General features: G+C 38.1%; 1 protein-coding gene across 1 annotated transcript in view; it reads right to left on the bottom strand.

Moving 5' to 3' along the window:
- LOC124596486 (filamin-B) overlaps nucleotides 1-15,122 on the bottom strand; it is an 896,651-nt gene that overhangs the window by 154,705 nt on the left and 726,824 nt on the right. The window contains exon 35 of the mRNA XM_047135636.1: nucleotides 4,818-5,016. Within this exon, the coding sequence (XP_046991592.1) occupies nucleotides 4,818-5,016 (199 nt within the window). The remainder of the gene's footprint in view (nucleotides 1-4,817; nucleotides 5,017-15,122) is intronic.

Genomic DNA, 15,122 nt, shown 5'->3' on the forward strand with positions numbered 1-15,122 from the left:
ACCTACATCCTTCTGAATCTGCTTAGTGTATTGATCTCTTGGTCTCCCTCTACGATTTTTACCCTCCACGCTGCCCTCCAATGCTAAATTTGTGATCCCTTGATGCCTCAAAACATGTCCTACCAACCGATCCCTTCTTCTAGTCAAGTTGTGCCACAAACCTCTCTTCTCCCCAATCCTATTCAATACCTCCTCATTAGTTACGTGATCTACCCACCTTATCTTCAGCATTCTTCTGTAGCACCATATTTCGAAAGCTTCTATTCTCTTCTTGTCCAAACTGGTTATCGTCCATGTTTCACTTCCATACATGGCTACACTCCATACAAATACTTTCAGAAACGACTTCCTGACACTTAAATCTATACTCGATGTTAACAAATTTCTCTTCTTCAGAAACGATTTGCTTGCCATTGCCAGTCTACATTTTATATCCTCTCTACTTCGACCATCATCAGTTATTTTACTGCCTAAATAGCAAAACTCCTTTACTACTTTAAGTGTCTCATTTCCTAATCTAATACCCTCAGCATCACCCGATTTAATTTGACTACATTCCATTATCTTCGTTTTGCTTTTGTTGATGTTCATCTTATATCCTCCTTTCAAGACACTGTCCATTCCGTTCAACTGCTCTTCCAAGTCCTTTGCTGTCTCTGACAGAATTACAATGTCATCGGCGAACCTCAAAGTTTTTACTTCTTCTCCATGAATTTTAATACCTACTCCGAATTTTTCTTTTGTTTCCTTTACTGCTTGCTCAATATACAGATTGAATAACATCGGGGAGAGGCTACAACCCTGTCTCACTCCTTTCCCAACCACTGCTTCCCTTTCATGCCCCTCGACTCTTATAACTGCCATCTGGTTTCTGTACAAATTGTAAACAGCCTTTCGCTCCATGTATTTTACCCCTGCCACCTTCAGAATTTGAAAGAGAGTATTCCAGTTAACGTTGTCAAATGCTTTCTCTAAGTCTACAAATGCTAGAAACGTAGGTTTGCCTTTTCTTAATCTTTCTTCTAAGATAAGTCGTAAGGTTAGTATTGCCTCACGTGTTCCAACATTTCTACAGAATCCAAACTGATCTAAACCGAGGTCCGCTTCTACCAGTTTTTCCATTCGTCTGTAAAGAATTTGCGTTAGTATTTTGCTTATTTGACTTATTAAACTGATAGTTTGGTAATTTTCACATCTGTCAACACCTGCTTTCTTTGGGATTGGAATTATTATATTCTTCTTGAAGTCTGTGGGTATTTCGCCTGTCTCATACATCTTGCTCACCAGATGGTAGAGTTTTGTCATGACTGGCTCTCCCCAGGCCATCAGTAGTTCTAATGGAATGTTGTCTACTTCTGGGGCCTTGTTTCGACTCAGGTCTTTCAGTGCTCTGTCAAACTCTTCACGCAGTATCTTATCTCCCATTTCATCTTCATCTACATCCTCTTCCATTTCCATAATATTGTCCTCAAGTACATCGCCCTTGTATAAACCCTCTATATACTCCTTCCACCTTTCTGCCTTCCCTTCTTTGCTTAGAACTGGGTTGCCATCTGAGCTCTTGATATTCATACAAGTGGTTCTCTTCTCTCCAAAGGTCTCTTTAATTTTCCTGTAGGCAGTATCTATCCTACCCCTAGTGAGACAAGCCTCTACATCCTTACATTTGTCCTCTAGCCATCCCTGCTTAGCCATTTTACACTTCCTGTCGATCTCATTTTTGAGACGTTTGTATCCCTTTTTGCCTGCTTCATTTACTGCATTTTTATATTTTCTCCTTTCATCAATTAAATTCAATATTTCTTCTGTTACCCAAGGATTTCTATTAGCCCTCGTCTTTTTACCTACTTGATCCTCTGCTGCCTTCACTACTTCATCCCTCAGAGCTACCCATTCTTCTTCTACTGTATTTCTTTCCCCCATTCCTGTCAATTGTTCCCTTATGCTCTCCCTGAAACTCTGTACAACCTCTGGTTCTTTCAGTTTATGCAGGTCCCATCTCCTTAAATTCCTGCCTTTTTGCAGTTTCTTCAGTTTCAATCTGCAGTTCATAACCAATAGATTGTGGTCAGAATCCACATCTGCCCCTGGAAATGTCTTACAATTTAAAACCTGGTTCCTGAATCTCTGTCTTACCATTATATAATCTATCTGATATCTTTTAATATCTCCAGGATTCTTCCAGGTATACAACCTTCTTTTATGATTCTTGAACCAATTGTTAGCTATGATTAAGTTATGCTCTGTGCAAAATTCTACAAGGCGGCTTCCTCTTTCATTTCTTCCCCCCAATCCATATTCACCTACTATGTTTCCTTCTCTCCCTTTTCCTACTGACGAATTCTAGTCACCCATGACTATTAAACTTTCGTCTCCCTTCACTACCTGAATTATTTCTTTTATCTCGTCATACATTTCATCAATTTCTTCATCATCTGCAGAGCTAGTTGGCATATAAACTTGTACTACTGTAGTAGGCATGGGCTTTGTGTTTATCTTGGCCACAATAATGCGTTCACTATGCTGTTTGTAGTAGCTAACCCGCACTCCTATTTTTTTATTCATTATTAAACCTACTCCTGCATTACCCCTATTTGATTTTGTATTTATAACCCTGTAATCACCTGACCAAAAGTCTTGTTCCTCCAGCACCGAACTTCACTAATTCCCACTATATCTAACTTTAACCTATCCATTTCCCTTTTTAAATTTTCTAACCTACCTGCCCGATTAAGGGATCTGACATTCCACGCTCCGATCCGTAGAATGCCAGTTTTCTTTCTCCTGATAACGACGTCCTCTTGAGTAATCCCCGCCCGGAGATCCGAATGGGGGACTATTTTACCTCCGGAATATTTTACCCAAGAGGATGCCATCATCATTTAACCATACAATAAAGCTGCATGCCCTCGGGAAAAATTACGGCTGTAGTTTCCCCTTGCTTTCAGCCGTTCGCAGTACCAGCACAGCAAGGCCATTTTGGTTAGTGTTACAAGGCCAGATCAGTCAATCATCCAGACTGTTGCCCCTGCAACTACTGAAAAGGCTGCTGCCCCTCTTCAGGAACCACATGTTTGTCTGGCCTCTCAACAGATACCCCTCCGTTGTGGTTGCACCTACAGTACGGCCATCTGTATCGCTGAGGCACGCAAGCCTCCCCACCAACGGCAAGGTCCATGGTTCATGGTGGGCATTTGGGAATATACAGAACAAATTCTCTACAACAAGTGTTTCGGCTGTGGCTTGCCAATACTGCCACCTCACGTGTTTCCTGACTCAAATCTGTTGAACTTTTATGTGTGAAGCCCTGTCAATGAATTCCGGGAATGCAGCTCAGATGATAGAGCACTTGCCAGTAAAAGGCACAGGTCCCGAGTTCGAGTCTCAGTCCGGCACACAGTTTTAACCTGCCCTGAAGTTTCCTATCAGCGCACACTCCACTGCAGAGTGAAAATCTCATTCTGAAAACATCCACCAGGCTGTGGCAAAGTGATGTCTCCACAATATTCTTTCGTTCGCAGAAGAGCTTCTGTGAAGTTTCAAAGGTAGGAATGACGTACTGGGAATTGAAGCTGTGAGGATAGGTCGTGAGTCACGCTTGGGTAGCTCACACGGTAGAGCTCCTTCCCGCGAAAGGCAAAGAGGTACCGAGCTCGAATCTCTGTCCGGCACAGAGTCTTAATCTGCCATGAAGTTTCATACCAGCAAACACACTGCTGCAAAGTGAAAATCTCTTTCTGAATTCTTAGAATCTTTGAATGTGTATGGGTATCAACAAGGAGACAGGCTGCAGCCCACTCTTCCTCCACACAAATTGTGGCCATCCGGACCACTTGTCGTAATGTGTTTGCCCTAAAGTGCCTGTCTGCGGCTCGGGCGCTCAAGGACACCATTAAAAGGTGTTCATGTACTCAGTTGTAATTTGTCATTTTGGAGAGTATCGGCCCACTTACAGTTAACAAAGTAAATGGTAGATCCCTCTACAACTGGCTACAGTTCAAGGATTAGAGGAAGGAAACATCACACTACTTTCAATAGCATCGTGCCTAGTTAAGCTGTGTTGTATTCAAACTGATCAGGCTTTACCTTTACTATGAGACACACAGAATCTCTCAGTTGCAGGACTGTTTGTATACAAAACATAATTTTCAAAAGCGCTTCTAAGAACCCCATCTTATAATTATTTATCCTTTTTCTGTGTACCTGATTCATAATAATTTTCTTTTTTGAACTTCACTATGAAATTGCCTATCCACTTTATTGTGGAAGTAATGGGAACTTTGGGATGGAAAGATAACAGACTGTTGTTCCATTTAACATAATGCAGTAATTAGAAAATTCATATCAATAATATTATAGATAACTCATAATGACCATCTCTGTAATTGAACGGTTAGAGTCATCACCTTCGGTGTGGAAGGAGCCGAGCCTTCATATTATTTCTGAGGTAAGGTGGTCTGGAAAGGGGTCCATTCAACCTCACGAGGTCAAATGAGGAGCTCCTCAAATAAGGAAGTGGCGGCATCGTCGCGATTTGTCTACGGACAATGACAGCTGAGGGGTTCGACAACATGCCTATCGCGTGTCCCACAGTCCTAGATCGCTCTTCGTACTCCTCGTAGGTGGCAGATGGTCAATCTGAAGAGGCCTAAGGTATAATCTGTAAGTGACATATTTGTTTATATATCCGTAATGCAATGAATAGTTTCACATTTTTGAATGTAATCTAGTGCTTTCTTTATATGTTTTTCTCCACTATTCACATAATAATACGATTCTGATGTAATGATAAGTGAGCATGAAAGCAAAAATCTAACCTGGCACATCTTCTTCGTTGAATGAAATGTTGACAAAATGTGGTATCGGTTCATGAGGCACAAATGTGACATCATATAATCCTCTGGAACAGGCTACTACCTCTGCTTTAACCGTTGTCTTGTCTGTACTAACAACCAGCTCCAGTGTGCCCTCTCCTGCTTCTGAGGCATCCACTGTGAATGTCGCTGGTTTACCAACCTAATTTTTTAAGGGATAATTCACATTTATTAGTACACCACACACAAATGTATTACGAAATCAGCATTTTCTGTAGAAATGTAACTTACAAACAAATGTAATGACATCAGTTCTTTAAAAAAATCTAGCCACAACTATTATATCATAATATTACATGCTTCCTCCATTTCGATTATGTTTGCTCATACCCTACTTGACGCAACATAGTGACCAATATTTTTAACACCTCAGGACAGTGGCACTACACTACCTGCATTCACTGCAAATCAAAGATACTGCAGTTTTTCCTTACATTATGATATGTCAACAGTTCCCATGTGGTTCATATTGTTTCTGAAACAGGCACCACATGTGTAATTGTTTTAAGTTAGTTCATATACAGGGTGTCCCACTCAAACCTCCCCCAATAACAACCCAGGAGAGAAAAACCATATTCATACGACAATGAAAAATGCACCACATTGTAGAGCATCTCAAAGAATTTATATTCCTGTGTCAGAAGTGCCAAGTATTGTCACCAGAGTGCATAGTGGTCGCACGAAGTGAAAATGGTGACTCCACAGCAGCGCGCGCAACCAGTAGTGTGGTTTGCAGAAACAAAATTGCCAATTACTGTGCAAAGAAATTATCGTCATGTGTAAGAATGTGATCAACCTGATAAGAAAACAATTAAGGAATGGTATAGGATGTTTCTGTGCAACAGGAAGTGTTCTGAAGTTCAAGTCACTTAAAGATGATAATAGAAAATTAAATGAAATTCGCTAACTTAAAAAGTAGAGTGGGAAGAACGATTAAATACTAAATTTAGTGAATTAGAAATAAAAGTTTTAATGGATATGACCAACCTATGCACTGAATTTATGGGTAAAATTTATGAGAAGGATACTAAATGTGAAACTATTTCAAAAGGGCATGGTGATTTGTCAGATAAAATCTGTAACCGTAAAAGTAGTTACTTGAAGGCTAACGTGCAAATTGAGGATCTGTCTAAAAAGATGTCAGAATTCAAAATAAACACTTGCAAGGGCATAGATAAATATTTAAAGGACCAAACTAAAAAATTAGATGATGATCTTCTTGAGCGGATAGAAGTTAAAAATAAGTAAATCGAAGAGAAAGTCAATACCACTCTTGAGTTGAAACAAGCTGAGGTAGTTAAGGAAATGGCAAATGATGAACTTATCAAATTATTTATTAGTGAGTTTCAGGCTATTAAAGATAAAGTAATTGAAGAATTACCTAAGTGGCAAAGTGAAATAAATTTTAAATTGTCACAATTAGAAAAAAAAAAAAAAAAAAAGAAAAACACCTTCACGAAATGTATTGAGTACAGGCAGCTATTCTGAAGACATGCTTAGGAATAATAAATCCTGTAGTTGAGTAAAATCTAACTGTTGCGTGAATACACCCGATAAATTTTGTGACTGTTACGGAAATGAAAATGACACTTTTGTACAAAGGGGGTACTTGTCGTCTTTAAAGGTTGCGACAAGCACATTCAGAAGCAGACAGTTTCCTACCTTTTCAACTGAAAAAGCTGACATCCATCCAAAAATTTTCATCAACAATTTGAAGCATATTTTTCCTCGCAGTTGGTCTGAACATGACAGACTTCGATTTATTGTGTCCAAGACCACAGATGAAGCAGTACTGTGGGCGGCAGTAGCGTGTGAGAATTGTAATAGATGTGCAGAGTCTGAACAACTTTTCTTAGTGAAATACAGGTCGAGTAGCAAACAAGAGAGGCGATGAACGGAGGTGTATCAACTGGAGTTTTATAATAGTAAATGACGTTCATTAAGACAGTATTTCGAGAAATACATTAATAAAACGAGGTACTGGAGTGATCCTATTTCCAATAGCGAAGTGATACGTATTTTAAAAAGGAAGATTACCTATTTATATACGTGAGAAAATTATAAATGTCCCTGACTATGACGTGGAACAGTTCCTGTCTGTAGTCGATTCAATCGATACGATAATAGAAGATGTCCAAGTATGGAATATTAATCAAATTTCTACCTCACAATGTAATAATACTAATAATAATAATAGACCATTCTTGCATAGCCCACCAAATAACCCACAAGTTGAAACAACGATAACAACTATCAACACAATCATACACAACAAAATAAATGAAAATACAACTATGGAAGAGTTACAACTACTGATTTATATAGGAGCACTCACTACACCAAATATACACACTAGGCAGAGAGCAGAACCAACCAAGACACAGAAGAAACCCACAAAACCAGCATGGCAACACAGGCTACAGATCAGAATAGAAAAACTGAGAAAAGACATCGGACAGCTAACACAATTTATAAGAAATGAAATATCAGACAAAAAACGAAAAAGGTTAGGTGAAATCTCACAACAAGAAGCGATAGAGCAATTAGATGAAAAGAAGCAGAAATTACAAGAATTGGCCAAATGACTTAAAAGATACAAAAAAAGTTAAAATAGAAGGAAACAAAACCAAACACTCAACACAAACCAAAAGAAATTTTACCAGACAATAGATAACACACACATTAAAATAGACAATCCACCAAACATAACAGACATGGAACACTTCTGGAGCAACATATGGTCAAGCCCGGTACAGCATAACAGGCATGCACGGTGGATACAAGCAGAAACAGACACATACAAGATGATACCACAAATGCCTGAAGTGATAATTTTGCAACATGAAGTCACCCAAGCAATTAATTCCACTCACAATTGGAAAGCCCCTGGAAAAGATAAAATAGCAAATTTCTGGCTAAAGAAGTTCTCCTCAACACATTCACATCTAACTAAATTATTTAACATATTTAAAAAACAAAGATGATGTGACTTACCAAACGAAAGTGGTGGCCGGTTGATAGACACACAAACATACACACAAAATTCAAGCTTTCGCAACCAACAGTTGCTTCAACAGGAAAGAGGGAAGGAGAGGGAAAGATGAAAGGATGTGGGTTTTAAGGGAGAGGGTAAGGAGTCATTCCAATCCTGGGAGCGGAAAGACTTAGCTTAGGGGGGGAAAAGGGACAGCTATACACTCGCGCGCGCACACACGCACACACACACACACACACACACACACACACACACCTACCTGTCTACACACGGGTGTGTGTGTGTGTGTGTGTGTGTGTGTGTGTGTGTGTGTGTGTGTGTGTGTGTGTGTGTGCGCGCGCGCACGCGCACGCATGCACGCACGCACTAGTGTATACCTGTCCCTTTTCCCCCCTAAGGTAAGTCTTTCCGGTCCCAGGATTGGAATGACTCCTTACCCTTTCCCTTAAAACCCACATCCTTTCATCTTTCCCTCTCCTTCCCTCTTTCCTGATGAAGCAACCATTGGTTGCGAAAGCTTGAATTTTGTGTGTATGTTTGTGTTTGTTTGTGTGTCCATCAATCGGCCAGCGCTTTCGTTTGGTAAGTCACATCATCTTTGTTTTTTAAATATATTTTTCCCACGTGGAATGTTTCCCTCTATTATAAATAATTTAACAGTTACATTGCAGACCCATACACATTCCCTGATACACTTACACATGGAATAACTTATCTGAAACCTAAAATCAAGCAGACACAGCAAACCCAGCTAAATATCACCCCATAACATGCCTACCAACAATATACAAAATATTAACTTCAGTCATTACACAGAAATTAATGGCACATACAACACAGAAGAAAATTATAAATGAAGAACAAAAGGGCTGTTGCAAAGGAGCACAAGGATGTAAAGAGCGACTGATAATAGATGCAGAGGTGACATACCAAGCTAAAACTAAACAAAGGTCGCTACACTACGCATACATTGATTACCAAAAAGCATTTGATAGTGTACCCCACTCACGGTTACTACAAATATTGGAAATATACAAAGTAGATCCCAAATTGATACAGTTCCTAAACATAGTAATGAAAAATTGGAAAACTACACTTAATATCCAAACAAATTCAAATAATATCACATCACACCCAATACAGATTAAGCGTGGAATATACCAAGGAGACTCATTAAGTCCTTTCTGGTTCTGCCTTGCTCTGAACCCACTATCCAACATGCTAAATAATACAAATTACAGATACATCTAAAAACAAAGATGATGTGACTTACCAAACGAAAGCGCTGGCAGGACGATAGACACACAAACAAACACAAACACACACACAAAATTCAAGCTTTCGCAACCAACGGTTGCTTCGTCAGGAAAGAGGGTAGGAGAGGGAAAGACGAAAGGATGTGGGTTTTAAGGAAGAGGGTAAGGAGTCATTCCAATCCCAAGAGCAGAAAGACTTACCTTAGGGGGAAAAAAGGACAGGTATACACTCGCACACACACCCATATCCATCTGCACATACACAGACACAAGCAGGCATTTATTATTTATGGATACAATATAACTGGAACATACCAACACAAAATCACAAATTTGCTATACATGGATGATCTAAAACTACTGGCAGCACAAATCAACAACTCAACCAATTACTAAAGATAACAGAAGTATTCAGCAATGATATAAATATGGCTTTTGGAACAGACAAATGTAAGAAAAATAGCATAGTCAAGGGAAAACACACTAAACAAGAAGATTACATATTGGATAACCACAGCGACTGCATAGAAGCGATGGAAAAAACAGATGCCTATAAATACCTAGGATACAAACAAAAAATAGGAATAGATAATACAAATATTAAAGAAGAACTAAAAGAAAATTATAGACAAAGACTAACAAAAATACTGAAAACAGAATTGACAGCAAGAAACAAGATAAAAGCTATAAATACTTATGCCATACCATAATTGACCTACTCATTTGGAGTAGTGAAATGGAGTAACACAGACCTAGAAGCACTCAATACACTTACACGATCACAATGCCACAAATATAGAATACATCACATACACTCAGCAACAGAAAGATTCACATTAAGCAGAAAGGAAGGAGGAAGGGGATTTTCTCGCTTCCCACGCCCGGGTTCCCGGGTTCGATTCCCGGCGGGGTCAGGGATTTTCTCTGCCTCGTGATGGCTGGGTGTTGTGTGCTGTCCTTAGGTTAGTTAGGTTTAATTAGTTCTAAGTTCTAGGGGACTGATGACCACAGATGTTAAGTCCCATAGTGCTCAGAGCCATTTGAACCATTTTTGAAGGGGATTTATCGACATAAAAAACCTACATTATGGACAGGTAGGCAATTTAAGAAAATTCTTTATAGAACGAGCAGAAACTAGCAAAATACACAAAGCAATCACTCATATAAATACATCGGCTACACCACTGCAATTTCATAACCACTTCTACAACCCTTTAGATCACATAACACCAACAGATACGAAGAAAGTAAATTGGAAAAAGAAAACACTACATGGCAAGCACCCGTATCATCTAACACAGCCACACATAGATCAAGACGCATCCAACACATGGCTAAGAAAAGGCAATATATACAGTGAGACAGAAGGATTCATTATTGCAATACAGGATCAAACAATAAACACCAGATATTACAGCAAGCATATTATTAAAGATCCCAATACCACAACAGATAAATGCAGACTTTGCAAACAACAAATAGAAACAGTAGATCACATCACAAGTGGATGTACAATAGTAGCAAATACAGAATACCCCAGAAGACATGACAATGTAGCAAAAATAATACATCAACAACTTGCCATACAACATAAACTAATAAAACAACACATTCCCGCATACATGGATGCACCACAAAATGTACTGGAGAATGATGAATACAAATTATACTGGAACAGAACCATTATAACAGATAAAACAACACCACATAACAAACCTGACATCATACTCACCAATAAAAAGAAGTAATAAACACAACTAATCGAAATATCCATACCCAATACAGCAAATATACAGAAGAAAACAGGAGAAAAAATTGAAAAATACATCCAACTGGCTGAGGAAGTCAAGGACATGTGGCATCAGGATAAAGTTGACATTATACCGATTATACTATCAACTACAGGAATCGTACCACACAATATCCACCAGTACATCAACGCAATACAGCTACATCCAAACTTATATATACAACTACAGAAATCTGTAATTGATACTTGTTCAATTACCCGAAAGTTCCTAAATGCAATGTAACATATACCGTACAGTTAAAAGGAAGTCACGCTTGATCAAGATCCGCGTCACTTTCCATTTTTAACCAGACATAACGTCTGAGAAAGAAAAGAAATAATAATAGTATTAACAATAACAACAACCGAGATAGATATACTAAAGTTATTCTACACGAAGGAGGGCGAGCGACATCTTACAGCTATAGTAAAGCCAATAATAATAATCAATATAAACATAACACCTATTATACTAAAGAAATCTATGGAAATAATCATAATCAGGTGAATCAGACTAGTACAGGAAAACCAAATCGCAAACGTAAACAGAATGATTCGAATAATCGGTATGGTAATTCACGCAGGCATGATATATACCCAGAAGACAATCCTGATAGTACACACCCTTGGAAAGACCCTTCGATACCTGATGTTGGATGGGTGATGCAAATGTAACTCAACAAGCACAACAACCACAAGGACTGATACCACTTGGTAACGGAACAATAAAGCTGTAAACGGAACAATTACCATATTCCGACCATACTCTAGGTATTGCTGAAGTACATGAACCACCGAATATGACATCTACCAAAAGATTAAACTAGAACCGGTCACCAAAAGCCTTCCTAGGAAGACTCGATTGGATGAGGAGGGCAGGCATCATTTTAAAGTGAATGTACTGAGGTATGATGATGATGATTTGGATCTAAGGGAGGAACTTATGGAAGAAAAACCTTACATTTTGAATACGTGTGGATGAATTTTGCAGGTAGTAGTTCAAGAAGTAATAAATGGTATTGATGATGAAATTTTGATTGATACTGGAACAACTATTAGCATAATGACGCAAGATTGTTTTAAACAAATTAGTTGAGGAGCAAAAGTGCTTACATTTCCTGTTACTGGATGGATTGTACCTGAAGCATTTACTGCGAAAGTGCAAAAGGTCTCAAAGCAGGCACAAGTCAACATTATAATGCGGGGTGGGGTGGGGGGTGGGGGGCTTCAATAGAAAGTACCTTCTCCATTGTTCCAAGAATGACCATTCCATGTGTTTGGGGTCTAGATTTTTGTGTAATTCTGGAGCAGTCATCAATTTAAAAGAAGGGACATGTACCTTGGACTCTGTAGGTGACGTTTTGACAGTCTCTATGATAAAGGGCAAAATAGTCCCGGATCAGAATTTTATGAAGTTAATGGTTAGCTATATTGGTATTGACTGTAATTTAGTTGGTGATATTTTCTATATTGAATATACTGGAGAAGAAATAAGTCAAGTTACACTTCAGGAGAAAATATTCGAATGCGAATACCTATCTGCAAGTCGAAGAGAAGATTTGTGTTGCTTGTTAAGTAATTATCTGCCCGTGTTTAGCAGATGTCCCGGAATAATCAAAGGTTTTGAATACGGCATTAAAACATATCCACACGAATCTTTTTATCACACTTTCTACTCTGTTCCTTGATCAAAGAGAGAGGCAGTCAAGAAAGAAATTAACAAAATGTTAGAGTGGAGAAGTATAGAGCCCTCTCATTCTGAATATTGTAGCCCTATTTTGGCGTTCCTCAAAGCGAATGGCGATGTCAGATTAGTTCCAGACACCACGGAGATAACAAGATAATCATACCAGTACAGACAAGACCTGACAATTTGGATGAATTAATTCAGAAATTCTGTCATGCCCGCTTCCTGACATCTCTTAATATGAGAAGTTTTACTGGCAAAATGAAAATCTCGATTGAATCTTGAAAGTATATTGTTTTTATTTTTATGGGCAGAAGTTACCAATTCACTGTTATGCCATTTGGACTAAATATTAGTGGAAGTGTATTTATATTGGTGCTAGACACTGTACTTGGACAAGATTTGCTCGACAGAGTTACCTTGTATGTGGACGACTTATTGATCGCTACTGAAACATACGAGGAGCATCTTGATCTGCTTGAAAACGTATTTGCAAAATTCTTGGAGTATGGAGCAACAATAAATTTAAGGAAATCTAGATTCACCAGAAGTCAACTTAAGTTCCTAGGACATGTAATTATGCCGGATGGTATTATGCCGAATCCTAAGAAAATAAGTGCTATCAAAGTGTCCCTATCCTAAAAATAAAAAGGAATTAAAATCTTTCATGGGATTAGCCTCATTTTTCTGCAAATTTTTGCCTAATCAATTAATCAGCCAATAATGTTTATTGCAGTTACTGTGAAAGAACATCATGTGGAAATGGACCCCTGGATGTATTCAAGCATTTGACAAAATCCGAGATGCTTTAGTTACGTCATCTGAAACTTTAACAGGATTTTTGCATTGTCACTGATGCTTCTGAAACAGGCCTAGGCACTACACTTTTCCAAATGAATGATCCACAAGATATGAATACCATTAAGATTATAGGATTCGCAAGTAGAACGCTCTCTAAATGTGAAAGGGCATACTGTACCACAGAGTTAGAGGTACTAGCTGTGGTACGGGTGCTTAAAAAGTTTACATATTTTGTCTACAGAAAAAGAATAACCATATTTTGAGACCATAAAGTTTTGTCTTATATTTAATGGGAAGAATGTTTCAGTCAAGGTTAAGAAGATGGGCCTTGTTACTTCAAGAATATAACATTTCAGTGCAGTACATAAATGGGAAGGACAACGTTGTAGTCAATGCTCTATCTCATTTGCCTCGAAGACAGGATAATGAAGAATTTGAGAAAGAGACTTTATTTAGTAAGGAAACTGTCTACTGCATTTCGTGAGAAACAAATTTCAAAGTTGTGTCACAATATGTCGCAGTTGCAACAACAAGATCCTTACTGGAAATCTATTCGAGATGTAATCAACCAAGGCGCTATGAATTATTCTGGTAGTCTATCTACTTTACAATCTAATATATTATTTCTAAAACTCATGATGAACCATGGAAATTATGCATTCCAAAGGAACATGTGGAATCTTTACTGTGACACATCTGAAGTGGGGTACTTTGGATCTTTAAAATGCAAAGCCAAGTTAGCCCAATACTGCTACCATCCAAACTTAGAATGCTTGGCTAGTGACATTCAAAAGAAATGTAAGATTTGCCAGAAAACTAAACCCATCAACTATTGCCAAAAAAAAAAAAAAAATGAATTACATCCAATCATACCACACCAACCTTTGACACTGACATCTTGTGATGTGTGTGGACCACATCCTACTACTTGTGGAAGATTTAAGTATATTCTGGCATTCTACGATATTTTTTCGAAGTATAAGAAATTGTATCCTTTGAGGAATCTACATGTGCATCCTATGTTAAAGAAATTTGTCAATGATTTCATAACAGAGATTGGAAGACCGAAGATGATATTGGCAGACAATGCTGCTTATTACACCAGCAGAATCTGCAGAGAGACTATGAAGGAATATAATATTAAATATATATACAGTGAAACCCCACTTTTACATTTTTCAAGGAACTTAAAAAAAAATGGTGTAAAACGTGGGAAAATGTAAAATGTGGGAAATAATGTTTAAAGCTGTAAAAGTAACGTATAGGATACCCCGTGGCACTTTATGTATGATATATGTACAGAACAGGCACCAAAAGACTTGTCAGGGACTTTATCATCTAATAAAGGTTTATTATCTAATAAAAACTGCTGATGTAACGGGAATTGATAACTGTCTGGGAAGTGGAAACGTTTAACTTAATTTCAAACATCATAATCAATGTTTTTGGAAAGCCTGCAGCTGTCATTCATTATTTAAATAATGAAATACTGCACTAGTTACTTATTTTTTCATGCTTAGCATGATGCATTTTGAGAATATTTTCTCACTGTCAAATGCATATATGTAAATAAGTATTTTGTATGGTGTTTGAATATGTGTTATTCTGCGACTCTTGCACTGTACTCGTCTTTTTGAGGTTATGAAGTACTGTGCCTCATCAGTTATGTAGAAACACACACACACACACACACACACACACACACACACACACACACACA

The sequence above is a fragment of the Schistocerca americana genome, chromosome 2 (genome assembly GCF_021461395.2).
Source record: "Schistocerca americana isolate TAMUIC-IGC-003095 chromosome 2, iqSchAmer2.1, whole genome shotgun sequence".
NCBI lineage: Eukaryota > Metazoa > Arthropoda > Insecta > Orthoptera > Acrididae > Schistocerca > Schistocerca americana.